Source organism: Anabas testudineus, chromosome 16 (assembly GCF_900324465.2).
Source record: "Anabas testudineus chromosome 16, fAnaTes1.2, whole genome shotgun sequence".
NCBI lineage: Eukaryota > Metazoa > Chordata > Actinopteri > Anabantiformes > Anabantidae > Anabas > Anabas testudineus.
Genome location: NC_046625.1, coordinates 5,749,810 through 5,777,751, shown reverse-complemented (window position 1 = coordinate 5,777,751; position 27,942 = coordinate 5,749,810). Strand labels below are relative to the sequence as shown.

General features: G+C 38.4%; 2 protein-coding genes across 3 annotated transcripts; one reads left to right on the top strand and one right to left on the bottom strand.

Annotated features, from left to right (window-relative positions):
• Nucleotides 1-2,364: 2,364 nt before the first annotated feature.
• Nucleotides 2,365-7,517, top strand: zmp:0000000881 (spindle assembly checkpoint kinase). 2 transcript variants are annotated; one of them, XM_026370756.1, is made up of 6 exons: nucleotides 2,365-2,830; nucleotides 2,923-3,040; nucleotides 4,279-4,432; nucleotides 5,042-5,180; nucleotides 5,545-5,652; nucleotides 6,295-7,517. In XM_026370756.1, exons 3-6 carry the CDS (start codon nucleotides 4,287-4,289, stop codon nucleotides 7,210-7,212), a joined length of 1,311 nt encoding a protein of 436 aa, XP_026226541.1. In that variant the 5' UTR covers nucleotides 2,365-2,830; nucleotides 2,923-3,040; nucleotides 4,279-4,286; the 3' UTR covers nucleotides 7,213-7,517. The 2 variants fall into 2 exon arrangements, with proteins under 2 accessions (XP_026226541.1, XP_026226542.1); XM_026370757.1 differs by lacking the exon at nucleotides 2,365-2,830 and having other exon boundaries at nucleotides 2,891-3,040.
• Nucleotides 7,518-9,417: 1,900 nt separating this feature from the next.
• si:dkey-199f5.8 (beta-1,4-galactosyltransferase 3) lies at nucleotides 9,418-27,472 on the bottom strand. Its single transcript, XM_026371379.1, has 8 exons — nucleotides 27,431-27,472; nucleotides 26,683-26,867; nucleotides 17,182-18,423; nucleotides 14,088-14,323; nucleotides 12,851-13,038; nucleotides 12,611-12,733; nucleotides 12,385-12,489; nucleotides 9,418-12,271 (listed from the first exon to the last, which is right to left on the bottom strand). The coding sequence occupies exons 3-8, from the start codon at nucleotides 17,450-17,452 to the stop codon at nucleotides 12,013-12,015; spliced, it is 1,182 nt and encodes a 393-aa protein (XP_026227164.1). The 5' UTR covers nucleotides 17,453-18,423; nucleotides 26,683-26,867; nucleotides 27,431-27,472; the 3' UTR covers nucleotides 9,418-12,012.
• Nucleotides 27,473-27,942: the final 470 nt, after the last annotated feature.

Genomic DNA, 27,942 nt, shown 5'->3' with positions numbered 1-27,942 from the left:
CTCCCTCTCGCTGAACAGTCCTGGCCTACTCTCTTTAATGCCTTTTATTTTCATGAAGTTGTTTTCTCACTATTTGCATTTTTCTGTCAGGAAGTTTGTCAGATTTCAAAATCAAGTAGGAGGAGAGACAGAAACGTTCTATTAAAAGTAGTCTCATGAGATTTATTTAAATTCAAGCCCAAGCAGTGCAACAGAGAGACAAGAGAAGAAACACTGCCACCTGTGAAATAAAGTTATTATTAACCACAGGTCACATGATCTACCCAGCAGCAGTTGTTCAGTTGTTTACTTTTGATTGTCTTCATTGAATCTTAAACCAGGTTTACTTGTGTTTAAAAGGATATAATTGTTTGTTGAAATGACTTTAACATCTCAATACCACGTGATTATTATGTTAAATATTTGTGCTAATGTTTGTGCTCCTGGACTTATTGTCTGTATCACTTTTAGGCTTATTTTAATAGATTTAAAGTGCAGTTACCTTTCAGGCAAGTAGTTAAAGAATGTTTCCATTAACATTATCACCAGAAATATAGTTCAGGTGAAGATGCACATGTTTGTTTTATTCTTTGTTGACTTATAGGTAAATGTAAGTAGGTTAAGTTTAAAAATTGTGGCATTAATTCACTTCAATTCAGTTTATTTTTATAACGCCACATACCAACAGCAAACATCTCTTTATTTTACAAAGTGAATTTAACACCTTACAGGATTATATGGAAACTCCAACAAATCCCACTTGAGCAAACACTAGGCAACAACGGAGAGGAAAAACATAACAGAAGAAGAAACTCGAGCAGAACTAGTGAGTGGCCAACTGCCTCGACCCGCTGAGGAGAATGGAGAGATAAAAGAGCAACAATCTGCAGACAAGTAACTGTACCAGGCAGGATATTAGGGCCAGTAACTGCACTGTGGAAACATACAGCCCCAAGGCAGAGGATACTTGCAGAAAGGACCAGGTAGAGGGAGACAGAGAGGAGGAAACACAACTAGAGGAGAAAGAAAACACAGTATGACAAAGAATGAAGGCATATGAATGGAAAGGGAGACAAGAGGAGAGGAGCTTAGTCGAGGTTCTCCAGCAGTCTAAGTCTCTGACAGCATGTTCTGTGTCCATCAGAAGTGTTTTTTTTTTTCTTTACGATTGTAGAACTATTTGAATTCCCCAAACATGCAGAAAGAAATGTTGAGGACATGACCTCACTGTCCTCACTGGTAGCTACAACCCCCATTGCCAAGACAACAAGGAAACCCATAATAAACAATAGGATCAAATATAATTTCATTATAATACCCCTTTATAATAACTCATTGCTTTTCTCTATGTTTATAAGTGTAGGTATGATAAATGGAAATCCTGTACAACATCACTGTAAATATATATTAATTTGCATTAATATTGCTTTAAAAGCAAGAAATTAACAGTAAACTAGTATCTGAGTGGTGCCTCAGTGAAATATCAAGACAGAGGGTTGAGAATGTTTTTTTTTCCTACATAATGCCAGTAGTCCTCACGACAGAATTTATAGTATGCGAATAATGCTGCAGAGAGTTTGTTTCTTCAGAACTGGGTGTGGAGCAACCAAAACTGAAACAACTTTTGGAGGACGAATGACTCCTGTGCACTTCAAAGACATTCGGATGAGTAATCATAATAAGACCTTAACCGACTCACTGTAACCTTCTTTCAAAAGTAATTATATTAATTTACACCTGACCATGCTTGCCTTACCCTTAGCAACACTTAGCAGTACAGTACACATTTAGGCCACAGTAAGGCCACGTTAATAGTAGCAAAGCAATTTCCATCAATTTGACAGCACAATTGTTTTGCTCTATTTGAAAAAAAAAAACCTGTACTACAACTTTCTGTTGTTTCTTAGTGATCATTCCATGTTCAGATAAGATAAAACTTTACTGATCGCTCACTGGGTAAGAGATTTAGATGTTACAGATCATGTATTTCTGAGTTATGGTGACTATTTTATTACTTTCTATGTAATTTATTGTTGGTATTTGGTTGGAATCATGTATATATATATATATATATATATATATATACTGAATTTAAATGCATTGAATAGCAGCTCATACCCAGTCCAACTTTTTTAGTGTGTCTCCAATAAAGGCAAGCAGTATAAGAAAAAGAGATACTCGGTTAAAACTACATTTGTTTTGTTTAGGACAGGTTTAGGTCTTAGGTTTTCCAGGAAGCTGGATTGTCAGTTTACCTGTGAAAAATATTTGCCTGTATACTCACCGGTCACAGACGTGACCAGTAAAATAGGTATTTGTTGTTTTAAGGCAACAGAATTAGCAAATGTTCAGAGAAGTGCATATCCCCCCACCTGGAGTCTGGCTTCTGGAAGACAGGAGTCTGACTGATAGGCCTCATTTACTTAATGAAAGCAGACACTCCTGCACTTTCTTTTATTTCTTACAAATACATAACCTATGACGAAGTACCTAATTTAGCACCAAACTCAAGTGAATGTCATCTGTATTTATTATGTACATTGTCAATTTGATAGTTGAGTAGTTTGAAGTACTTCTTCTGAGTTGGTTTAGTTCACCTAACAACTTCTCCCCTAATTAGCTTTGCAAGTTCAACTTCTTCCAGTGTGGAGTCATTAGTAACTTGTAAACTTATGTTTTCAAAGTAGATTCGCCAACACTGAGATCATCCTGAGGCAAAAAGAGAGCTGTCTTGTGTTGGCTTCCCACTGTTGTAGTCCGTTTAAACCTCCAGTATTTTCTGCCTCGTCATCCTGTGGGAAAACCCTCTTCCTTCTCTTTGCTGTGCCAGGGTTGCCTCCCCCACATTCTGGTAAACAGGGGGACATAAGAATTTGCATTTGCATTACAATATTGTAGAATTTGCATTCATTTTACAATACACCAGTTTATACTGTGCTTCAGACAGGCGTGCCTCACTCCAGGCCACGGTGGAGGAAGGTGTGGAACAGGTATTAAGTCGGGCAGCTATGTTAAGTCATGTTCAAACCTGACACAGCAGCTTCCCCTCCACACCAACAAGGTAGGAATCTGAGTAAATTACCTTTGAAGAACATATGACTTCATGTCTTTATCCACATTTATCTATCCATTTGTAGAGGTGTGTACAACTACTACTACTACTACTGATGTCTTAATGCTGAATCTTTGCTGAGTCTTTGTTTCAGTTTTTAAGCAGATAGGACAGTAGAGCAAAGATTCCTTTGTTGAGCAGAATGAATTTGTCTCCATCCATTGTCATACTAGTAGTTGCTAAAATCTTAAAACACAGCCTACACATAGAGATTGTTTTTGTGTGCTTACATTGTAATGTTGCTGCTGTGTTTGTCACAGTATCGTAGAAGCTACGTTTTATAAATCTGGGTCCTTTTTTCTCCTCCTGACTGGATTTTTATGTTCAAACTTCCTGGACGTGTGTTTGGATTAGCACACAAGTTTTTATTTATACAGCAGGTCCAGTTCTGGCTCTATCCTGATCCGTGATGTGAGCAGAGTGCCTTTGATATCTATTCCTGTTAGTTGTTCCTAATTAGTAGGAAACAACTAGCAACTAAGGATTTGCGATTTTGTGCTTGAGACCTCTGAATATGCAATTTGTTCTGCCATTTAAACTTCAGTTCCATCAACACGATACAAAATGGCAGTCAGTCAGACTTCTTTTTCCGGCTGTGACATTTTCCAGTCTTCCCACTTGACAAAGGTGACACACCTTTATCTCTGATCTGACACTTGACAGGTTTAATCATGCTGACAAGAGGCGCTGGTGAAAGATTTGTGTATTACTAAGATTTAAATGTCATTAGGTAGCACTTGTATTTATGATTTTACAAGCAGACGTCCCACCTTTAAAGGCTTACTTATATGTTACCAGCAAAATAGATGATGTACACACCAGTCATTAGGCAACAGAATGGCTCGAGTAAAAGTACCTTATATTTTATATATGAACACTCAGAAAACAAATGAATGGAATTCAGCTTTATATATGACTCAGGAGTTTGGTTGCATTTGTAATGTGCATTTGTCACAAACACATCAAATTACGCAAGGCTGCCACAAGGAAAGTCCCAAAAACCACACAGCAAATATAGCAAAAACAGGAAATTGACCTTCACAGACACCTTGTGAAAGAATGTGGACTTGACATTTTAGTCATGAGCCCCCTGTCATTTAGTTTACCCTTGTATTGACACAGCTTGGCCTGAGATTCTACTTGACTTTAACAATGACCTCACCCTCACTGTCCTGTCCTCCTGAAAGTCTCTTAGATGGCGTACTCCACTGCCACTATCGCACAGGGCTGTTTTGGGAAGGTGTACAAGGAGAAGTACAATGACACCTGGGCTGCTATAAAGAAGGTTCCTCAACAACTCATCAGTAGAAAGGACCTGGAGAGAGAGTGTGAGGTGTACAAGTAAGTACAAGTAAATACAGTGGTGACGTTTTTGGACGTTTCTGTCACAGGACACAACATTATATAAAACACATTACAAAAATACAAAACAAGGGATATTAGATTAATTTCACAGTTAAACTAAGCTTACATAAAAGAAAACAGCACATTCAGTGAAAATTGCATACAGCACAATAAGCTGTTCTGCATTTCTTACAACACAAGGAGCTAGAATAAATCCAGTGTACTCCCAGTTGCAGACATAACTGCTGTGGAAATTAGATTAATGTGTTACCAATATAGGTTCAAATATGTTGAAACTGATTCCCAGTTCCACCTTGATTCCTGGACACATGTAAAATTGTCCCTGGGCAAGACACTGAACCCTGAACCTTTACCTGTCCACAAGGAATTTCCCCAAGGGGATTAATATTAAAAGTATCAGTTATTATTATTATTAGGAGATCACAATAAACTCTACTCCTGATCTTTATGCTGGGACACATAATTGGACAGGAGTGTCACGCAAATTCTGCTCACCTACAGAAGGAGAATTCAAACAGTTTCAATTCATGAAAGAAACTTGTGCATTTCTCTTTCTCTCCATGACATGTTACCGCTGACATGCAGCAAGGCAAGTCATCCCAACATAGTGAAGCTTCTAGGCAACATAAATCTCAAAGATGGGAAATGGATAATTCCTCTAGAGTTTATCTTCGGAGAGGACTTAGAGACCACCATCTTCCACGCGGCAAAGTCTAAAATACAGGTAAAGTTGTCATGACAGCAGAAAAAAAGCACAGTAGTTAAGGTTAGTAAAATATGAAACATATATGTAATCTCCATGTAAATATGAATTAATGAACCACACTACTAGCAAGTTACTGTAAAATATTTTTGGTTAACTACTAGTAGTGTTTTTTTTTTTTTTTTTTTGGTCTCTATTTAGGATCATACTCAGATTAATATTTTTCTGTAGTCTGCAAAAGAACGTTTACACCCTAACGTTAATTTATTTTAATCCAAGCCTGAAGGAAAAGGGTGTGTAGCTTAATATAAGGAAGCTTAGTTGAGTTATGCAAGTGGTAGATGATAGAAATCCAGCTAAACTTGATCTTAAATTGTCTCTACAGTTGACTCCATCTGCTAAAGGTACTATCATTGTTGGCATGTGTGAAGGACTGCTTTGCCTCCACTCCAGAGATATTGTCCATCAAGACCTCAAGCCTGAGAACATCATGGTGAGTGGAGCTGTGTCCATACTCTACTCTCAGTGTAGTGATCAAATGTTGACAGCATTCAGATTTAATAGCATCTAAAGTTCGTCCACGTGCAGAGACAAAGTAGAGAAGAGGTGTTTGGGTCAGAGTATACAGGTGATTTTAAGGTGGTTAGTTTTACGAATACAAGGACTAATTAATTATTCTCTCTCATAATTAAAAGAAAAACTATGATTCATAAACAGCAATTATTTGTCTGAGGTATAAAACAAGTCAGAACCAACATGAATGTTTTTGAACTTACTGCTGTTAAGGTGTTTTTCGGTGGCATGTTTAGGTTTGCAGAACAATTTACACTCCGACCTGCTTTAGTTGTGCTTTCTGTTTAGTGCCAATTAGCATATTGCAGCATGCTAACAGGCTAAACAAGGAAGTTGAACATAAACCTGTTAACATCATGACACTAGTTTATCATAGTGAGCATGTCATGCTAATGTTAATATTTTCATTATTGTTATTGTTATTAATGCCTTTGGACATTTGTGTGTTTGTAGGCCAAACAAATCTGCTATTGCTGAGCAGAATGACCTGCTCATTACAGTATATACTATTTTAAGGCTCTATAAAATGTTTGTATTCAGACTAAATCATATTTTACTTTAGGTGGAACATTCGACAAACAGAGCAGTAATTATTGATCTTGGATTGGCCAAGTTCTTCCGATATGGTCTCAACTCCGCTGTAGACATGGGGAATGAGGCCTACTCCGCTCCTGAGGTGCTGCAGAGGCGCAGTCAGAGGGACCAGCGTTCAGATGTGTGGGCCATGGGTAAGATCATCGCTGAGTTCTGCGCTCGAATCAGGTTGTACACACCCAGTGTCTGTCCTGCAAAGATCAAGGAGACCCTGAATGATCAGCCGTACTGCAACGCTGTGTGTAGGATGGTTGAGCCTGATCCTACTCTTAGGGCCTCCATGCTGGGGGTTATAAGTGACATACGAAGAGCTGGGGGTGCAGGCATAGTCGTTCAAAAAGACCTCCTTAAGCCACCTCCACCTAACACTAATGTAAGACACCAGTCTCCATCACCACTAAACAAGGATCCATTTCCAATGAAGAGGGATCCATCACCACTACACAGGGATCCATCACCACTACACAAGGAGCCATTACACTTTAATAAGGACCCATCACCAATAAACAAAGCTCAATCACCACCAAACAAGGGTCCTTCACCACTGAACTGGGAGCGTTCTCCCAGGCCTGACTTCAAAGCATTGTATACTCCACCTGCAGTGCGCCCCACTCCTTCCCCTGTCCTTCCAAAGACAGAAGACAGGAACAAAAACCAGGCTCTGGTCCCAGTAGGTGGAGCTGATGCCACACATGAATTCATGAAGATGAGGTTGTACCAAGAAGCTGCCAAAGATCTGCCCTGCAACCTGCCTGCCACGGGTAGGGTGGTTGTGCGGCGCTTTGAGCAGAAGGACGGGGAATTGGGAACGTGGGAGCAGAAGGAGGTGGTGACACGTGATGGGAGGATAGTCAAGTTTGACGACGTCAGGTATAATAGCAACTAAGGACAGGAGCTCTTCAGCAGATACTTTGTGTGCTGGTTGAGTGTTTTACTTCTATTTTTTTTTTTTTGCAACTGGCAGAAGCTGTGTTAAGATGGCAGCTTGAAATAGCTTTGGTCGTGCTCTGACATGATATTCAGCTATGTTAGGTATTTGATTGAGGTTCTCATTTATTTACTGAGAATATCTGCAGACACCAACAATCTGTGAAGGTTTTTCCAGCGTCAGAATGTATTAGACTGTGAACACAGCACATATGTTAATTGTATATATGTGTATAGAAATAAATCTTTGATATGTCTGCAGCAGTTGCTGGGATATCTTGTTTTTTGTTTGTATTTTCTTATGAAGTTGTTACAGTATCCCCAAAATCAGGATATGCTGGTTTTCATTAGCTTAACAATTTTCAAGGCTGAACTGAACATTAGATATTTATATAATTATTATAACTGTTGCATGTTTTTGATCAATGAATTATCTAATTAGTTGTTATATGTTTATGCACTGAAGTTACATTTCCACCACTCATCAGAGTTCAGACACAAAACAAAAAGCAGGTGCTTCACAGTCCACCAGTTTGCTATGTGACACTGCCCCAGTATTAAACATCTGCATCTGATGATCTGAACCCATCACCACCTGCACCAGGCACCTTTAAACATCATCACCGCTAATGCACTCACGACTGGCCTTGCTCATCATGTTAAAGTATTATAAGAACATTTCACATTATGCTTTCTGCTTTAAACCAATGTAGGTTCAAAATCAAGCGTCAGAAGTGATTTGAGGCCCAGAACTTTCACATAAAGACAAACTGAATTGGTCTAGTCAGTCCACATGACTATGTGGCTTTTTTTTTTCTCATTTGTCTGTGGATCTGGACCTGTTAATCCTCCAGTCTATCGAAGGCGCATATTGAGAGGATGTGGGAAATGTGGTTTCCTTCGCAGATGAGTAAAAATGTCTACGTTTGGCGTGTTGAAAGCTGAGTTATGGCTGCAGAGTTACTGTACAAATAATAAAAACATTTGTTTGGTAAAGAAAGTCCAAAATACATATCAGAGATAATAATAATAATAATATAATAAAATAATAATAATATAATAAAAATGAAAGCAACAACAACAAAACATTGGGCATCAATTCATTATAGTTAGAAACTCAAGCTGGATAAAACCTACAGAATGTAAGAGTGAAGTTAAAAGCAGAACTCATAGAGCTGTTGTACAGGTCTGCCTAAAAAAGTGTGTAGTCAGTGTAATGTCAATACCCAGCAAAGACCAGCTGTATCAGCATGATGTGGAAATCTCTTGGCTTACTAAAATTTAATCCCCAATTGACACTGTGGAGTTTAACTACATCAACTCTGGCCCAAGATCATTTACACACAGTGAAGTTTGGCTCATGTATGCTACACCTGATGTAACTCATTGAACAACAGCAAGAAAGGTTAAACCACAGGTTTCTAAATTACTGGCTGTACTTGTACCCGTTTTTATGTGTGGAAAAGTTCTTCTCATAATGTTAATGCGTAGATTAGTGGTTTCAGCATCAAATATAAGTATAGAAATTAGTAAATATTAGTCAGTGAATCAATTACTAGACTACCCAGTGATTGTTTACTGTCACTTGTACGACGCTGTAGTGATTTGTTGACAAAGGAGCAGATTGAAATTTGTGAAAATGTGAAATGCTTTGTCAGACAGTTGTGAGCATATACTGCCCCCTAGTGAACAAACAGCAACATCTCCGATCAAGTCTGAACTGACACTAATATCACTGTCAAAGACCGACAGTAACCAATTTAAAACTTCATGAGTCCAAATGTAGGCAACTTAGATTTAAATAACACACACGTACATTTATATTAATGATCTTTTTGTGTAATTACGTTTTTTTTTTAGGTTTTTGGTGCTTATATGCTACAATAGTCACTGATGCAAATTTATTCAAAGTAAAGAGAGGGGCAAGAGTCAGGGAGGAGACCAGGAACCCAACAGTCAGTTTCAGAAATCTACTGCACAGATGGAAAAACCTGCTGGAAAGAGCCACAGTCTCACGAGACAAAATTAGGCTCTCTAGTCCTCCTACAGCGACGAAGGTGAGTGACAGGATTATTTGCACAATTAGAAGCTGGAGTTTTGCCCTGTTGAACAAATATCCGAAGTGGACTTGGAAACTGAATCTGTGTTTGAAAAAGCAACACCATTTATTTTGAATAATCAGTTTATTAATGAATTCAAGGCCACTCTGGACTGTGCAGATTTAATATAGAGAGCAGAAATAACTCACAAAGTCACGTTGCCCTTGGTTGCTTTAGTACTACCCTGTGATGACTGCTTCCTATAGTTGTTGAGCTTATCCACATCAGAACGGAGTCAAATCAAAAAAAAAAAAAGAAGAAAAAAAACAGCGTTACACAGTAAAGGACGTCTGTACATTGTGACTTTAGAAATAGACGCTTCCTTTGCACATTTGGCTCCAAGATGTCCTTTTTAAGCCTCAACTTTAACACAACAAGAAGCGCTGCACATGATTAAAACCTCCATTTACAGTAAGTCACAATAACAGCTCCAGTACAATCCAGCATGCTTCATATTTCCACGTGAGCACTGATATGTATCGCATCCATGTGGTACTGAATCCATTCCCGAAGTCTTACTAATGCTTCTTTGCCATGCATACTGAGTCATGATATAAAAATTATATTGTATTAGTACCTAAATGTAGTGTATTGCTAAGGCCATGGGAGCTTTGTACAAATTCACATTAAAATCATCTCAAGTATATTATCTATCTATGAGAATCACAGGCAATTACTCTCAAAAGTCATCTTGTCAACATCAGCAGAAAAATACCATAAAAGCATGAAAATATAGATACGTTTCCATTTGTTCACTAATAAAAAAAACTTTTTTCCATTTGTGGTTTGGGAACTTTGAGAAAATAGAAATACATGATGGTTGGAAATTATGAGAGCCTGTAATATAAATATTGATAAGAAGAAAAACATAGGCCTGTTCATTACATTACAGAAATCATTCATAACATATGGAGGGTACTGCATACACTTTTTTTTTATCTATCATCACAGCTTTCCATGCAGTCGTCTTTGGTTTGGTTCCCTGGTTAGTACAGGGATGCTGACTGGATAAAGGGACTTTTTTTTGTTTTATTATTTTCTCATGTAAACAATCAAATCTGTCAGAGTGAAGAGAAAAAGAGGGTCTGCATGCAGTAACACAGGCAGTGGGAAGGTTATGGCACATGTTAAAGAGGATAGCAGGTCACACAGTTTTGGGTGTTTGAAACATTCATACAAAAATAATTAAAGGAATAAGTCTGTTTCCTTGTATGTGTGAATCAGCCTGTAACTTGTGAATATAAAGTCTGCAACGCGAGTCCAACTTCAAAAACAAAACAACATTGTGGCTCCATCAAACAAAGCACAGAGAGTGAGTGACAGTGAATTTGGACTCAAGCTACTGAATTATCTAGTTCGTCTGGACTGATACATTTAGCTACAGAAACTTAAGCTTGAAACGGCAGCATTAACGGATCTCAACTCGCTGATATGAGGAATTTCAAAAGGGCAAATGTATTTTCTAGACATTTTCTAAAAGACTTGTTTAGATAAAAGTCCGAACATATTTTGAATAGCATATACACATCAGCATTAATTTGCATAAAAAGTGTTGATGGAGCTTGCTGGCACTATTGAGGGGCACATTTACATTAACAACAGTACTGTACATAATCCACATCTATACATAAAAAAAAAAAAAAAAAGTGAAGCAAGACAGACTCCATTTTGATGTGAATTACAAGCTCATCTGAAGGCAGAGGACTGATCATCGTCACTTAGAAACGCTTTGTTTGATACAGGCAAATAAACCACCCACACACACACACACACACAAAAGAAAATGCAATTAAATGTTGTAGATAACAGATATGCTGAAATAAAGGAATATTATTTCAAAGGCTGAATTGAATGCTCCGATTACCCCACAATTCAAATGTAATCACTTTGTTCCCATTCCCACTGGTAATTTCACTTCATATCATCCACAGCTCTAAAAACAATAGAGTCTGGAACTATATAGGAACCCTTTCTAAAAGAAATCCCAGATATTTGCAGACAGATATGTGCACTGTTATGTCAAAAGCACTAATAATGACAGTACTAATAAGGTTCTTCATTCACTACACACGGTAGCAGCTTTGCACACTCAACTCGAAACAAAAATCGTCTCCTTCACTGTAGTCATTGGCTTTGAGACAAAAAACATACTTCTGACTGTTGTGGCACAGTATGACTGTTGGAAACTGCAGCTACTGCTGCTTTTAAACAACAGTCAAACTAAAGTTCAGGTGAAAAGACAAAACAAAAAAAGACAAGATTCTAAGGCCTCACAAGGTTTATCCAGCGACCACAGCGCTGTAGATATATAAACTCACAGAGTCCAACTTTTACTCTTTCTTTCACTGTGGCTCCCTTGGAAGAATAATCAGTACAGTAACAGGATTGCAGGTACCAAAGTGGAGAGCTGTTGCCCAGCATCTGAAAAGCTAATGTCTACTGTTTTAAGTTTTAATGATCCAGGTGTTTTAATCACCCAAATGCGTGCCTGGCTGTCTGCAGGCAGTGAGATGTTGATTCTCTAGAAACTAAATCCATCACAAACAAATGAAAAAGCTTAATATGAGCAAAAACACTCCTGGTTACTAAGGAGAAAATCCACCATCCTGTAGCTTGTGCTGATAGGACTGTAATTGTAGCAAGTTATAGCAGAGGACAGACTATTTTTCTGATTGACCTTTTTGTTCGGCAGGGGGGTCGGCTGGATCATTTGATTGAACTTCAGCTGCAGGTTTGTCTGCCAATTCCTTGGCCGGAGGAGCTGGTGTTGGGGGAGGTGAATGGAGGCCAGCCTCAGTGCCAATATTGACCGTAATGTTTGTATAGAGGGGCAAGTATTCCCGTGAGACTATCTCATATTCTACTGTGTTCATCCCATCCAGTTTCCAGGTCTGACGTGTTTTGGCCAGCATGTTGAATCTTGGAGAGAGCAGAGAAGGAGCAGTTAATGTTAAACTTCCACATTGCACTGGTACACTAAAATAAAAATAAAAAACAAAGCTAATAAAACAACTTCGGTCCGTTTACTGTACCTTTTTGGGTTCACATCATTGCCCTTGTCCAGCATGTGCTTAATCATCTTGTAACGGCCAACCTTCAGTGATGGACGTGTGATGTACATCCCCGCCAGAGATACCCTGAGAAGATGAGAAACAAATGTCAGGCTTTTAATGGACAACATCACAAACAGCTCTAAATGTTGTTTAAGTTAATATAAAATAAAGAAACTCACTAACAACTAAGTAACACTATTCTTACCTGACTCCAATATCGTCATCCTCTCCGCCCCAGCCCCAGTAGTTGTTAGGAAAGCCGTTCATTTTGAGGTAGTGTAATGGCGACAGAGCTGACACTCCTCCAAAGTACATCTTGTAAGGAAGCCTAAAGGAGATTAATCATCAGAAATACAAAGTTGAGTCAAATAAAAGCAGAACACAGAAAGTGCTATGGTTTTATCCCTAATGACTAAATGCTTTGTCAAAAGATAAGAACATGTACTTGTATCCAAACTTGTCCATGGCGATGGCTGCATGCTTGGGGTTGGAATCACAGGTATATGTGTTGCGATCATCCTCTGGAATGAGGTCCACATCATGGAAGAAAAGACAGTCCCAGTCTTCTTCCCGCATGGCTTCCCGAAAACCAACATTCATCAGCTTGGCTCTGTTAAATGTGTAGTTTCCAGCCTGTGGAGTATAGACACATGAAAACCCATAAAGTCTGAGTAGTAGTTAATTGTTGGTTAGAACAATCTGGAAAGACCTACCACTTTTAAACCTAAGTAAATAATAACTCAATTAATTTACTTTATATTTTCATAATAAAGACCACCACAAACTTAAAACCAAGCAAATAACTAAAAAAATGCCTCAATTTGTTCTCTAACAGCTGCCAAATCACACACTGCTCTACTGGAAATGTCCTTGGAAATTGTGAGTAAATGCTTGCAAATATTCACTAGACCGAATAATCTAATATCCAGATTTTCCAGTACCAGAATGTCCTGTTTAACATGTTAACCTGATGTTAACATGTGTTCACTCTATGTTAACATGATTTAATTGTGTTAAAAGGATGTAGGTGAAAGTCAAACGGCAACAGATTTTTTTTGCTAGTATTTTTTAATACAGGCATAAAAAAAAAAAACCTGTAAACTCCAGAAACCATTTTTATTTTAATGTTTTAAATATTGTGACAGGATTAAACAACATTCAATTCTAAATCTACAAATTCAGCTTTCTCCACCACATTGTTAATGTTGCATCATATTTTATTCTGATGTTAATTCCTTGATTCATTGTTTATGACTCAGCTGGATTTATTTTTGGAGTATTGGCTAATGGGAGACAAGACACATGAAAAGAAGCAAGCTTTAATAATATGAGCAACAGCAAATCCAACTCAGACAAAGAGATTAAGGTCTGGGGAGTAAACATGAATGAATTGTTACAAGCAGCTATGGGGATTAAACTTAAGCCCTTTCATCCTCTAACATGCACTTTCACTGACTGTACAGTAGAGGGCACCCCTCATTCAGCCTCAACTAGTAGCAACCTGATGGATACACTGATCATGAGGAGCAGATTAACTAGTAGATAGTTGTAAACATCCAGCAAATGCTAAACAGAACACTAAATAAAATAAATAAATAAATAAATAAATAAAATTATACTCAGAACCCTTTTTTTCCCCTCTTTATTTAGTTTGAAATATGAATAGGTTGAGTGAGTTTCACCTGGTGGACGACATAAATTCCATAGTTAAGTTGCTGTCGCTGAAGAAAAGGGTGTAGGTAGTACAGCAGGAACTTAAGGTGGTGTTCTCTGTTCCTATGAGGAATCACAATGGCTGTTCGGTGCCTCGCTTCACAGTCAGGCGGCCTGTAGCGTCCTCCACGTACCACGAGTGGGTTTTTCCTCTGAACCTCTGCTAGGGTGAGCCTTGATGGAAAACTGACATGGATCGGTCCACCTGTGGGCAGAAATCAGTCTGATGTCAGTAGGACAAAGTGTATGTGTGTAAAAGTCAAGGCAACTGGTGTGGTTAAAGTTTGAGAGCCTATGATTTAAATGTGACATCTGTTTGCAAATGACTGTTTTTGCTGTTCAGACTGATCTGAACAGAAAAAAGTGAGAGAGTAGGTCATGATGGTAAAGGTACCAAATTTAGTTTTAGTTAGTTTAAATCCAACAACCCCATTTAAGGTTTAGCTGAAATTGACACTTGTACATTATTAGCTGCGGAGCTCCAAAGCTTTTTTTAAATGGAAGTAGTTCCTGTTCCTGTAGAACTGTTGTTGCTGACCAAGTGTCCAGAAAACAGGAAAAAACAGATTCCAGTGGTCAAAATCCACTGTCACAAAAGTCCCACATGCATAGTATAACGACTTTGATCAATCTGCAACCTGACACAGGGACATTATATAACATGATTATCTAGAGCAGGTTCATGAAAATAACTGACTTTTGTAAATTTAATTGAAAGCGTTGCTTTACAAGTAGGCAAGTTTAGACTTTTCAAAATCTGGGATTTGGATGGTTGGTCAAACAACCCTGAAAGCCCATAATAGTCACAGAAATAATAACGGCAACAACTGTGTACAAATAGCTTTATCACTGTGTTCTTTGTGACAAGTAGTCAAGCTGGACTTTTTATGATAAGAAAATGCCGCCACAAATTCCCCAAATGTGGCTGTGACACTTCAAACTAACCTGTTAGGTCTGTTATGGGAAAACAATTCCAGTCATTCTCTCCAAACCTGTTCAGTGAAACACCAGCCTGCAGCAAATTCACATGTAGTAATAAATCGCCATTATATTTTTCCTAGTGAAGTCACCAATGCCTTTAAAGGTACAGGTATACGGATGTAGTTCATAATTCCTGGCAATAATTGGGCAAGAAACAAAGTGCTTCAGTAAACAATCCATGACTGTGGTATTCAAAAATGTTCCATTTATCCATTTAACATTTATAAGTCATAAAAAGAGTGATAAACTATATAACTTTCCACAGGCTTACTACAATTATTTTCTACTTATTCTCTCTTTTTACATTTCTTCCAACTTTGCTCATTTCATTCAGTAGAAGAAATTGGTATTAGATTTGCCTGGTATCATTTAAATCTTGTAAAAAAAAAATGGAGTCAGTGTTATTCTTAAACAGGGAAGAAGGTGCTCTTTGGAACAGTGTTTGTATGCAACTAGTCTGTAGCCAGAAAGGGGTGAGGTCACACAGTCAAATCTTTTCTCTTAAAGCAACACTGGCTTACAGATCAGAACTCTCAGTGTCCCTGAATTTGTCGTTTCAGTGTTGGGAGGTGTGTACAGTTTGCTTGGAGGTCAACACTGAAAGTAAAGTATCTGAATAACATATATTAAATCACACACACTGTTCATTCATTCATTGAGGTTTAACGTAAACCAAGAAGGGCAAAACATGTATTTCTCGCTCATCTTGCAAGATCGCAAAAAATCTTTTGTTATACCAATAATCTTTTCTTCCCCATTTTAATGGCCCAAAACCTTTGTTTAGCCATTCGACATTGCAGTGTAGCAGTAGGGTCATCTGCCTTTGCAAGAACTTCAATAATTCAACAAGTTTCACACTTTCGGTTTTGAACAAGCTATCTTTTCCTTGCCACTTGACCAGTCTACTCGCTTGTCCACTAGACTCAGGCTACCCTGACACAGTTGGATAAAACACAGCAACCAAAGAATGCACACAGTTTCACTGAGTTGGTAAAAAAAAAATTAGAACACAGATTATTATTTTATTGTATAATACTTTGTGGTCTGGATGGAGACCTCTCTAGGTCAGGATCTGGACTGGAATTCACCAGGTGAGGATCATTGGTTTAGGCATTGTATAAATCGTATGTGACAAGAAACCGAAACAGGGCATAACAAGGTTAACTTCACCTACCTTTTCCTAAACTTTTCTCACTTCCTGGCTCAGATAAGTGATGAGCTTTGGTCACCATATCACACATTTGAAGTATTTATCTGTTTGCTTTTAACTGCTTGCCTTTGATTGCTAATTTGCTGATACATCACTATCTAACTTAAGTTTCATCACCTGTGTTGCCAACAAAAAGATTACACATATTCTATTAGTGGTTGAACACACGTGTGGATACTATTAGACGCTTATTTTAAATGCTACAGTGGTGTGCTGGCAAGAATCGTATAACAATTGCTCAATTAGGTTATGCTTTAAAGTGAAACAGTTTAAGATTACTGGCAAATTCTAGCAAAAAACTAACAAAATGAATGAGTATGCAAACTCAACAAGATCCAAAATGGGATCATCTAGTTATTCAAGTTTTTCCTAATCTTACTTAATATACCTTTACCATCATCACCAACAACGACAACAACAAATAAAAGATCATGCTAAATGGAAATATCTGAAAAATTTATCAGCGCATTTAAGTTCCCTTTCATGCCATTTAACAAGGCCCCATGTGCACATGAATAAATAATACATTTACATAACTTTTAAAAGCATGGTATCACATGTGCAGAATATTTTCATTTCAGACAAAGTCCATACAAATGCAGGAGAAAACGAAAGCACAAACAAGTTGTCCTAAACAGTTGATGACAGCAGAGGCACAAGTTTCAACCAAACTGGACTCAATTTGTTACTAATTTTTAAGTCACTGAAATGGTGATGATTAAATACAGAAGAATTTAATATTCACAGGAAGACCTGTGGGCTGCCATCTGTGCCACATGACCACAATTATACGTGAAATGTAATTCTAGAAAACTGCCACTATTCATAGATCAGTACTACAGAATGAAACAAAGGTAACCAAGACCACTCACCTATAAATGGGGATGTCTTGGGGCAGTAGGGCATGCCATCTCCATGGCTATGAGCTTTGGCTAGGTGGGAGAGGTTGGCATACACATCACCAGCAGTGATGCCGGCTGTGTGGTTGCGGCCTGTCAAACCAGTGGTGTCTGGCTTGCGGAAGATGCGAATGAAGTAGGTTACCCTCTTCTGGTATCCCTCTCGAGACAGTAGTGCCATGACCACAAGCTGGATGCCCAGGAACATGAAAAGGTAGCGCCACTTGGACTGGAAACTGAACATGGCGATAGCAGTGTGTCTTCAAAACATCAGAGGAGGAGGCAGTGTGTCAGGCAGATTTTGAGCAACCCGGGAAGCTCTCTCTTTTAAAAAAGTGGTGATTATCAACTGCACATTTGTTGGAGGCTGATCCTCTGGCTGTACCTTCTCTAAAATGTGGCAACACGTTGAATTGGACAGTTAACTAAATCAAAAGGCACTTTTGGTAGGATGTAAAAGAAAGAGAACACCAATAAAGATAAAATAGAAAAATATTCTACACCAAGGGGAGGAGTCTTATCTAATGTTCTCTATTTCAGTACATTTCTTGCTGCAGATCAGTATGTGGCAAATATCTCCAAAGTTGACTGCTGGTCCAAGTTGTGATTGGTGTGGGGTGAAAAATACCAGTCCCACATCATGTAGTTTCACCCCCACTGAATTCCATCCATTGCTCTTTAAAGCTCATTCTCTTCCAGTTAAATAAATGGCAGCGTTAGTGTCTTTCACCCACTCTCTTGCTCTTTCTTCCTCCCTTTGTGATCTTTATGCTGCCTTCTGCTCTCCCTCATGCTCTATCCTGAGGGAGTCCTCTGCAACAACAACTGCCACCATGACAAAAGAGAGCATATGCAGGCGTATAGGCTCTATACTTTACAGAGGATTACACAGCTTCCAGCAACTCGCTGCCTTACTGGCTGGAGAGCCAGGGGGAGTGGACCGTGTCCAGTGTGGGAGGGGTGGTCAGAGGGTTTTATTTGTGTGTGTTGGACAGTGTATTTATTAGAGGGAGAGCTTCAGTAGAGTCAGGCTGAGAGAAAAAGAAGTGGGGGAGGAGGTCGAAGACGAGGAGGAGGTTGGAGAGCTTTGATTCCCGCTGCTATTGTCCCATAAAGAAGTAATTCACAGCTCTAAGGGCTCAAGCAGTTCAATGAGCCGACAGTCACTCGACTCACTGGATGGACAGGAATTGGACCAATCAATCCAGCACGGCTCTGAAAGACAAAACACAGAAGAGGAGGAGGGACAGTTACATTCACTTGACATCCTTCAAAATGTTGACATCAGCGATTTTTTCACTTACAGCTCAATGTTTTTCCCTCCTACAAACAATAATCAATTGTGCGCAATACTGGCGCAACAAATGCACTGCGTTTGTTTACATGGAGACTCAACAGCACAGTTGGAAAGCCTTGATTAATCGGGCCCAGCATGAGTCCCAGTGCAGATGTCTTCCTAAAAAGAGGTCTGCTGCCCACAGCGGATGGCAGACAGGAGGCCATGCAAGGCTGTGTGGATGCAACGTTCTCATACTAAAGCTAATAAAGTCAAAGGCCTTGTTGCTATGTTTGCTGACCTTGCGCAACCTGTAGCACCGCTCTGCTTCTGTCTGCTGTAGTATCCAACACATTCTTAGACGTAAATCAATTAGTGCTTGTTAAAGTAGCCAGCCTCAGACCACTAATCCTAATCCCACTGAATTCTACAAGACCTGTGGATAGCCTGAGAGAGACCAATAAAATCTGTTTGAACAGTAGTTTTAAAAGAGAGCAGCTGCAAGCTTTCCCCTAGATCTAGACTTTATGTCATTACTTATGTTACAGCTAAGACTTTTTTCCCCAGTTTTGTCTGTTGCACCAAGAGAATGCTATAAAATCATACAGATTTATTTAGATATGTTTTGTTGTTATATTTGTCAAAATGTGTTATAACCTTTGTTTCAAAAGACATCTGTGTGACATCAATTTCACCATCTGACCACATCTGTGAGGGGCCCCTGTAGACCCTGTGTAGATATGCGTTGTATACTGCCTAAAAGTCAAGTAGATTTCCTGTAAATTTATTTCCTGTACTATATCATAATCTTAGGTTTTCTTTTTGACTCAACATAGTTCATGTTCAAATACAACAAAGGCGTTTCACCATTATGTTCCCTCATACGTGGAATCACATACGCAGTTTATTCAAGTCAAGCAGAAACCGCGAACAGGACTTAGGTAATAAAAGACTATTTGATTTTTATGTTTGACTTGTGTGTGCTTTATGCCAACAAACAGAAGTTAGAAACTGACAAATACCATGACGCAGGCATTTTAATGCCCTTATCTCTACTGAATCATCAGTATGGTGTTGACATCTTTAACACTTAGAGTGTGCCGTCATGCTAATTACATGGTAAATAATGTCTCTTATGGAGAGTGCATTCGTTTTCAAAACCCATGCATTTGTTTAATTTGTCAGTCATTTGGAAACAATGGTTTCAACAGCAAATTACGATAACGATAACACTAATGATGTGTTGACAGCTTTAGCTAAGATTGTGAGTCACATAAAAACAAGCACATTACCACAATGACGTTAAATGTATTCATTCTGCATTTGGACAAAACACAGATACACAAACACATTTTGTTTATGTGAGCATAAAAAAGCATCAGATAGGAGAGTCAGGTGGTTGCATTAGAGGGTAACAATGATGAACATCAGCAGACAGCTAAAGAGGAAAAAGCTGATTTTAAAAGATAATTAAAGTGGTTGATGCCAGGCAGGAAGTCCAAACAGTATAATAAAAACTCTCCACAAGCAAACATTGGTTGTTGAGAGTAATTGAGTTAGTTATAAAAGACATACTAATAACATCTGACGCAATGCTATCTATGCTAAACTGTGGTCTTCAGTCCTGCTTTAACAGCATACTGAGGATTTTCTTTAAGAGGATGTTTGGTTCAAAGGGGGGCAGACATACTCTCCTTTGTGCTGCAACTAATTCTCATCTACACATAGAACTGTGAGCAGATGGGAGTTTGACCCCTCTTACTTTCTCTCATAATAACCCATAGATTATGGACGTGGTTCATAAAGATCATACCATAAATGTTAATCCTGTGGTAGGACAATTCAGCTCAACCACTCAGATAAGAAACACAACACAAAAACAAGTTACTGAGAAAACAATAAAGTACTAGTAGCCGTTACTTCTAGTAATGACTGTTTCATGATCATTTATAGTCAAAGAATAAAGAAAAATAATGGATCTTTATCAAGTCTCAGTGGTAAAACATGACAGATATGATTGACATTGAATTATACACCATTAAGCACTGTAGACTAGGAAATGCCGTAGGACTCAATTCAAAATTTCTATGACACTCCCAACCCATTCTCTCACATTGCAGTGTCACATTTATATGTAATTAGATCTATATGTTTTGACAAGCAGAGAAATGTTAGTGCTACAGGGCCATGCTGTGCTTGAGTTGGCTTTAACAGTGAGAATCCTCGATATCAGAAAGCTCCCAATGAACTGCAGGTGCGCTCATAACAAACATAAGTGAGTGAACGACAGAGAAAGATGGACAAGAGATAACAGCCAACAATCAGCTTACACTATGTACTTTTTACTATGTCTCAATAGCATGGAATTCCTCCCTCTCACAACTAGAATTTTAAATGAGGTAGTTTGGCATTACACAACATACACCTGCCACCAAAGCAAAGTCATTCCCTGCCTCTGTTCTTGTCTCTATATTTTTTTTTTACTTTGCTGTGCAATATTTATTTTAAACAATGTAGCACAAAACTAATAATGAATGGGACTTTTTTTATGCCCAAAGGGGATTAATTTTACATATGGTATGCCCCATGCATGCATGCAAATGACAGAATGAAAAAGGAATCAAGAAGACAAGCATACTGGTTACCTGAACCACAGATAGTAATATAAAGCGTGTAGAAGTATGGGTGCTTCTAAAAGGATAGACTCGTGCATTGAAAGCTACTGTAGCCTCAGAGAGAGATAAACAAGATTTAGGAGTCCCAGTGAGAGTAACCATAGAGGAAGTTTACCTAACCAGACATCCTACTAAGATTGTATTGCTCTCTATTCTTTTTTTGTCCCCCTTATTCATTCCTCTTCAACCATAAGGCCAGGCCATTCTACAGACTACTACTGAACAGTAGCATCTGTGGGTTATTTTGAAGTTAATATTTACCTGAGCCAGAAATTCCAGGCACACCTGGTAAAAATCAAATGAACAGCGCACGTAGTTGATATGTGGCCCATCCTTGCTTCAGTACTTTGCCATTTTACTACTGAAAAGAGTTTAACCACCTTTAAAGTTGCATGATGCCAAGAGTTTCTGCAAGAAGGGCAAATAAAAGCTATTAATCATTAACTGCAAATTTCTCTTGAGCAATGTGCACTTAGCCAGGGACATGTAAATCAAAACAAAAATGCTTGCTTGTGCTGTGCGTAGCCATCAACATATTAACAATATATATCACACAATCAATATATGATTGACAGATACGGCGGTATAACTTGACAAGCTTTGATTCAAAACAAAATCTTTGTTCTTCAGACCCTGTTGAGCATGTGTGACACTCTATCCTGCCTAAGGACATCCAATTGCATTCCTACATCTGGCAAGCCAGTTCCTGAAATAAATTAATTCCAACAAAAACCGTACAAAAGTCAGTGGATCCTGTATTAAATAGAGAAGCTAGCTAACCAAAACTGTGAAAGTATTTCAAAACCTGGAAAAGAAATTAGGCAATGCCTAATAAAATTAAAGATTTTGCATGCATAAAGAGTGTTTGCATCAAGTATACCAGGATGAAGGCCCCAAACATGGTACACACAAATTAGCAGATGCAAATGCCAATGTCTGGCCCAGCTGGCACTAACACGTATCCATGGCGAACACTCCCAACGTACGCACTGGAGGTGATCAAGTTTCATCAACAAGGTGACGGTCAAAGCTGATGAACACTCAAAGCATTTCCATGAACACAGCAGTAAAGAAACATCTACTACTGCTGACTACTACATCTTATTCACTGCACAGCTGGAAAGAGAAAATGCAATTTCAGTTCAGCTTTTTTAGTTGTACTCTTGTCTAAATGAAGACATGGCCAAGCATCATAAATATATGTACACAACATATAAAGACATGTTCAGTCAACACATTCTGATCCCACAGTGTCACATAATGGCATTTCCCATTTGGCGTCTTATCTTGACAACAAAGGCCTTTGATATAACTACTTTATCACATGGTAACGATAGTGCCCATCTGTCAGACCTCGTCATGATAACACTTTTAAAATGAGCAGTTACCATACTGATTAGGTTTCAATTGGGTGAGGCCTTGGCAACATAAAAAAATAAAAAAAATAAGAGGATCAAGTCAAGCGAAAAGATTAAATACATACTTCCTGATAAAGGACAAACAAGAACTAACAATACCTCACACAGGAACTGAAAGCCCCAGGTGTCTTGTGCCAATGCTAAGGCATACCTTTAGTGTTAATATGTGACATTTAAAAATGTGACAAAGCACAGAGCACATTAGTTGACAACTCCACACAGTTTGTCACACAGATTTCAGTGGAAAGTGCACCCAGCACAGTAGGATTGCAGCAGGTTCACACAACAGGGTGGCTGTGGCGCAGTAGGTAGAGCAGTTGTCTGCCTATCATAGGATTGGTGGTTTGATTCCCGGCTGCCATGTGAGATCTAAAAGACTCTGCCATCGGCTTGTGTGCGCAAATGGGTGAATGAGATGCAGTAAAATCACTTTGAGTACTAGTTAGGTACAAAAGCGCTATATAAGTGCAGACCATTTACAACAGTAAATAACATGCAAAGCTAAAGAGGAGACTTTTATCTTAACCACTTTATGTACAGGTAGCTTAATGTGTAAAAGAAGTTAATTGCTTATTTTCATCCATTTATATTTTGTATTACAAATCAGAATCTGCTAGGTAACTAGTAACTATAGCTGAAGTCATGTCAATATCTTATGGGGTAATAAGCTGAATATTCTCTCTGAACTATATTACAGGAGAAGTATATAGTAAAAAAAGAAAAACTCCAAGTACTTAAAGACTGTGCTTAAGTACTAAACCAAGTACTGAGTTGTGGATTATGTTTTTCATCTGATGGGGAGATATATACACCCCCAGCTGTGCATATTTCTCTCGTCTGGTAAAGGCCTTAACCTCTTAACACTGCTGAAGCACACCATGGCTCCGCATTAGAGGATGAAGATTTCACATCTGCTTGAGTGTGTCATTAGTTCTATATGTGCCAGACTATCAAAGACAGTCGAGTGCTCTTTCGTCTTATATGTGCGACACTGTGTCAAATCTGTTAAGCTCTTGCTGTAATGAAGTGAAAGTCCATCAAACATATCCTGCTAAAAATACAACTGTGTTGACCCTATATTTAGGCAAGCAGAAAAATCTAATTTCTAATGCCCAAATCAAAGTAATTCCAGCTGTGATTCTGAAACTTAGTTTTTCATCTAGGCACTACACTTCACTATTTGTAAAAAGCTAAGATACGTAAACAGAAAACTGAAACAGATGACTCAAGTATGTATCTGTTGTCTGGGCAAAAAAAAAAAAAAAAAGATGAAAGAAACTTCCAGAAAATGAGATTTAAAATAAGAAAGAAAAGGAGAAAGTGTCTTGGAGGCTGAATATATAGTAAATATGAACAATACAATAAAAAAAACAAAACAAAAAAAATTATAATTATAGTTAAAGCAAAAGATCTGATCGGAAAGTAATTCCAGCGAACATGCCACAATGAACCTTTAACTGTAAATGCAGTCAGACAGCACTAACAGGAATTATCATTTCTTTAACCATCTTAACTTTGATTGATGTCTTGGTCTTTAACTAAATCTAGTGAGACAGTTCATTCTATTGTGACAAACTCATCTGTTCATATAATCCGTCACCACTTCCCTAAACTAAAGCCATGAAGGCATGCCAAAGTGCCCTTTATTCCTGATTCCACAGCTTAATTAAACCCGCAGCTTTATCTAGATTGCTAGAGCTAACAGCTAATTTTGAACATTAAGCTATTAAATTAATGAATGGTTTTTAAATTGATTTAGGAACTGGAGTCTAATACTGTATAAAAGAGTAAAACTAATTTAGACAGATGTCATCAGCAGGCTGCAAAACACTCTTACAAAACACAGGTTGCAAAGACATGAAGAAAATATCTTTTACACAAGTCTTAACAGAAACACAATGGGATAAAGGTAAAAACATCATTCTGATTCCGTATACGCAACGAGGCCTTTTCTCTCAAGCACCAACCAAGCAACCACAGGCAATGAAATAATGTGTAAACATACCCTGAGAAAAGAGTTGTCTGCATAACAACATGTGCCAGCGTTCTTGTCATGGCAACCCGTCCTGTGCCCTGACCATTCATTGTGGGTGCAGCTAGTACATGTGTCTATGGAGGTTGCCTCAAGTCTGACTCCACTGGGACAGACTACTGAGAAGAAGGTGTAAAAAGACACATCATGCTCTTTCTTTTTTGTCTCCTCACCTTTCTGCCTTTGGGTACTCGTGCAGTTTCCCGAGTGTAGTGTTCACCCTTAGTATTAACTAACCCATAAGGGACAGTAAATCACAGGCAACCTCCAGTGGGTTGCAAACTTAGCAATGGCAACCATGGAGACAAAAATAAAAAAAAAAAAAAAAACACAACAGAACTGGAAAGAGAGTTGACACCTCCGCCCTGCAACAATTAGCCTATTCAAACAAAATAATGCAGAAAAGAAACATGAGACTGAGTTGGGCTAAAGTGACAGCTTAAGGTTGTTCTGTGGGAATATCCAGTTCAGCAAGATAACAAAAAAAATGAACAGACACCATGTCAGTTGCCAAGTCTGACAGCAGATACTAACAAATTAAAAAGCTATTATAAACTCAATTTTGTTTAAATATAATTCAACTCAGATTGTCAATATGAATAAATGACTATTTTGCATCTGACTATTAGAGATTTAATGCTTTTAGTTACATTTATAATGAGATGTTAGTAGATGCTATGGTCTCTTAAACCCAACCATGAACATTTCAAATGCAAAACTGTATTTTATTTGTCCTTGTTTCATTTAGCTGCAGCAAATATAGTAAGTCTTTGTTTCTATTTTTAAGACACAATTTGGCGTTTTACTACCTTAATCGTACATGTCTGACAATTTTTGTGTTCCAAGTTAATTACTGTTGGCCAAAGCTGAGATTTATGATGGCAAAATATCTGCTGCAGCAATGTGTGCTATGACTATAACTAAACATATAATATTGTCACAGTATTGTGTATATGACAAACAACGTCGACGTCACAATATCTGTCGATGATGTGCAGTAAATTAGAAATGAATAAATGTTAGATGTAAATATGGTAACTTTTCTTGTTTCTCATGCATCTCAAGTTTAGTAGCATATGAGAAAGATGTTTAAAAAGCGTATATTTTGTAAGAAATCTGAAGTCATGCTGCTGAGAATGAGTGTATGTACAGTGTACATATTTTCTCTGACACAAAAGCGTCTGATTCCTCAGGCATATCTGTCAATCGGACAGAGAGAGTGGAGGGGGGCACATGCAATCTATTGTTCTGCTAAGAAACAGTGCCGAGAAGTGTAAAGGATGTAAAACCAGTTTCAGCTTAAAGTCATGCAAAATGAGTGACATGAATCGTCTCAAGTGATCTGTGCTCCATATCTAACTACTATCGTTACCTGTTAATCAGAAGCTCACGCCCTTTGTGGACGGTAATGGAAACCAGTGATAAAAACACTATTGCTTACAAATTCCGGTTGTTGCACAATCAAAGTAACTGGAGAGACGAGGAAGGTTTAGTGTTTTTTTTTTTAAGTAAGAAACGGTAAAAGTTGTGCAGGCATAGTTCAAAAGAACAGTAACTAGCTAACATTAGCTTAACATGACACAATGTTAACTAACGTTAGTTAACGCTGTAGGGTTTGCTACTAAATTAATTAGCCACTAATTAATAAAAACTAATACAACTTGTGTCATCCTTTGTTTCTGCCACCGTGTAGTCCAAATGACATCTGACTGGTTTATTAACTTTGTTTTTCCAGCGTTTTGTTCCGTGGAGGATTGAACCTCAAGTTGAGCTAACAGCACCGTAAACTATCTTTGAACACTTTGTGACTGCCGCGACCAGGTTTGACTCTAAACAAGCTCTAAACATCCACACTTTAACACCAATAACCCTGGACACACCACAGAGGAGACTGTTCTCACCCAACCTCCAGCTACAACTAAGTCTCCCCAGCTGTGACAAGAAAGCCGAGCCAAACCGAGCCGAGCTAGCCTCTGCGGGTTAACTGACGTTAGTTAGCTAGTTAGCTGTAGCTAGCTGCCACACACGGTGCAGTTTTGGGTGCGAGTTGTCAAAATAGCGTTTTATTCCTACCAGAGTTGGTGCTTTTGTCTCTTTGCTGGTTGTCCGTCGATATCCACAACAACACGCTCCGTCCTGCGTTTCCCCGATATGTTTGGAAGTTGATGCGGGGTGGACGCGGTGCTGTCCGGGAGTCTCCGAGAGCGAATGAGCGAAAGCGGTGTCGCACAGCACCGCAGCACGTTTCTCCTCCCCTCCTGTGGGAACCCCAAGTCACAATAACGTGATGAGCACTTCTATCAGGTGTAATCGATGCTTTTTTCCACTCTAAAGTGGTTAACATGGTGTTTTTAAGGCCTGTTAGTTAGATACTGGCACTATTTAAGAGTAAACCTAGTTAGGTTAGGAGTAATGTTAGGCCTGTCTACATTTATGCAGCAAATAAAGGTTATACAACACGAGCAGCGCCCTTTGGATAAAAACCCACATTAACAAAAACTAAAATAAAGTTAGATAATAAAACTAATAATAATAATAATATAAAGTGAGTGATTTAAAAGTGTCAAATAGTGTAACTTTAAATACAGTGCCTATAAAAAGTATTCACCCCCTTGGATGTTGCATCCTTTTATTGACATTATAAATCAATCTTAGTCAATAAAAGTTGGCAACTTTAAAAAAAAAAAAAAAAAAAGTCAGACAAATACCTCATTAATGTCAAAGTAAGAACAGGTTTCTAAAAAGTAATGTTAATTAAATAAAAATATGTAAGGTGAAATCAGTGTTTGCATTAATATTCACCCCCTTTAAAAGGACTGACCTGATCCAACAGAAGTCCAGATATTTGGTGCTAGTAGTCCTAAAATTAGTGAAATGGGGATCACGTGAGTGCAGTGAATGTGTCTCAAGTGACTGCAGCGTAAAGAAACTTGTGTCTGGAAAGTCCAGTGACTGGTTATTCAGTATTCCTGGCTCCCATTACGCCACGAAGACAAAAGAACGCTCCCAGCAGCTCAGAGAACAGGTAATTGCAAAAGCACAAGTCAGGTGATTAAGAAGAAATAAAAGGAATATGGCACATGTTTAAATCTGCCTAGAACAGGCCGTCTAGTGAAAGACACAACTAACACACCGATGACTACTCTGAGGGAGTTACAAGCTTCAGCAACTGGGATAGATGACTCTGTACATACAACAACTGCTGCCCAGGTTTTTTTTTACCAGTCAAAGCTTTATGGGAGAAAGCCACTGTTGAAGAAAACTCATGTTTAATCACAAATTGAGTTCGCCAATAAGCATGTGAAAGACTCCAAGGTCAAGGGGAAGATGGTT

Coding starts and splice junctions, on each gene's coding strand:
- zmp:0000000881 (XM_026370756.1), top strand. CDS start 4,287: ATGGCGTACTCCACTGCCACTATCGCACAGGGCTGTTTTGGGAAGGTG. Junction 4,433..5,041: donor AGAGAGTGTGAGGTGTACAA/GTAAGTACAAGT, acceptor GCTGACATGCAG/CAAGGCAAGTCATCCCAACA. Junction 5,181..5,544: donor CGGCAAAGTCTAAAATACAG/GTAAAGTTGTCA, acceptor TTGTCTCTACAG/TTGACTCCATCTGCTAAAGG.
- si:dkey-199f5.8 (XM_026371379.1), bottom strand. CDS start 17,452: ATGTTCAGTTTCCAGTCCAAGTGGCGCTACCTTTTCATGTTCCTGGGC. Junction 13,039..14,087: donor GAATTTATGTCGTCCACCAG/GTGAAACTCACT, acceptor TATACTCCACAG/GCTGGAAACTACACATTTAA. Junction 12,490..12,610: donor GATGACGATATTGGAGTCAG/GTAAGAATAGTG, acceptor TCATCTTCTCAG/GGTATCTCTGGCGGGGATGT.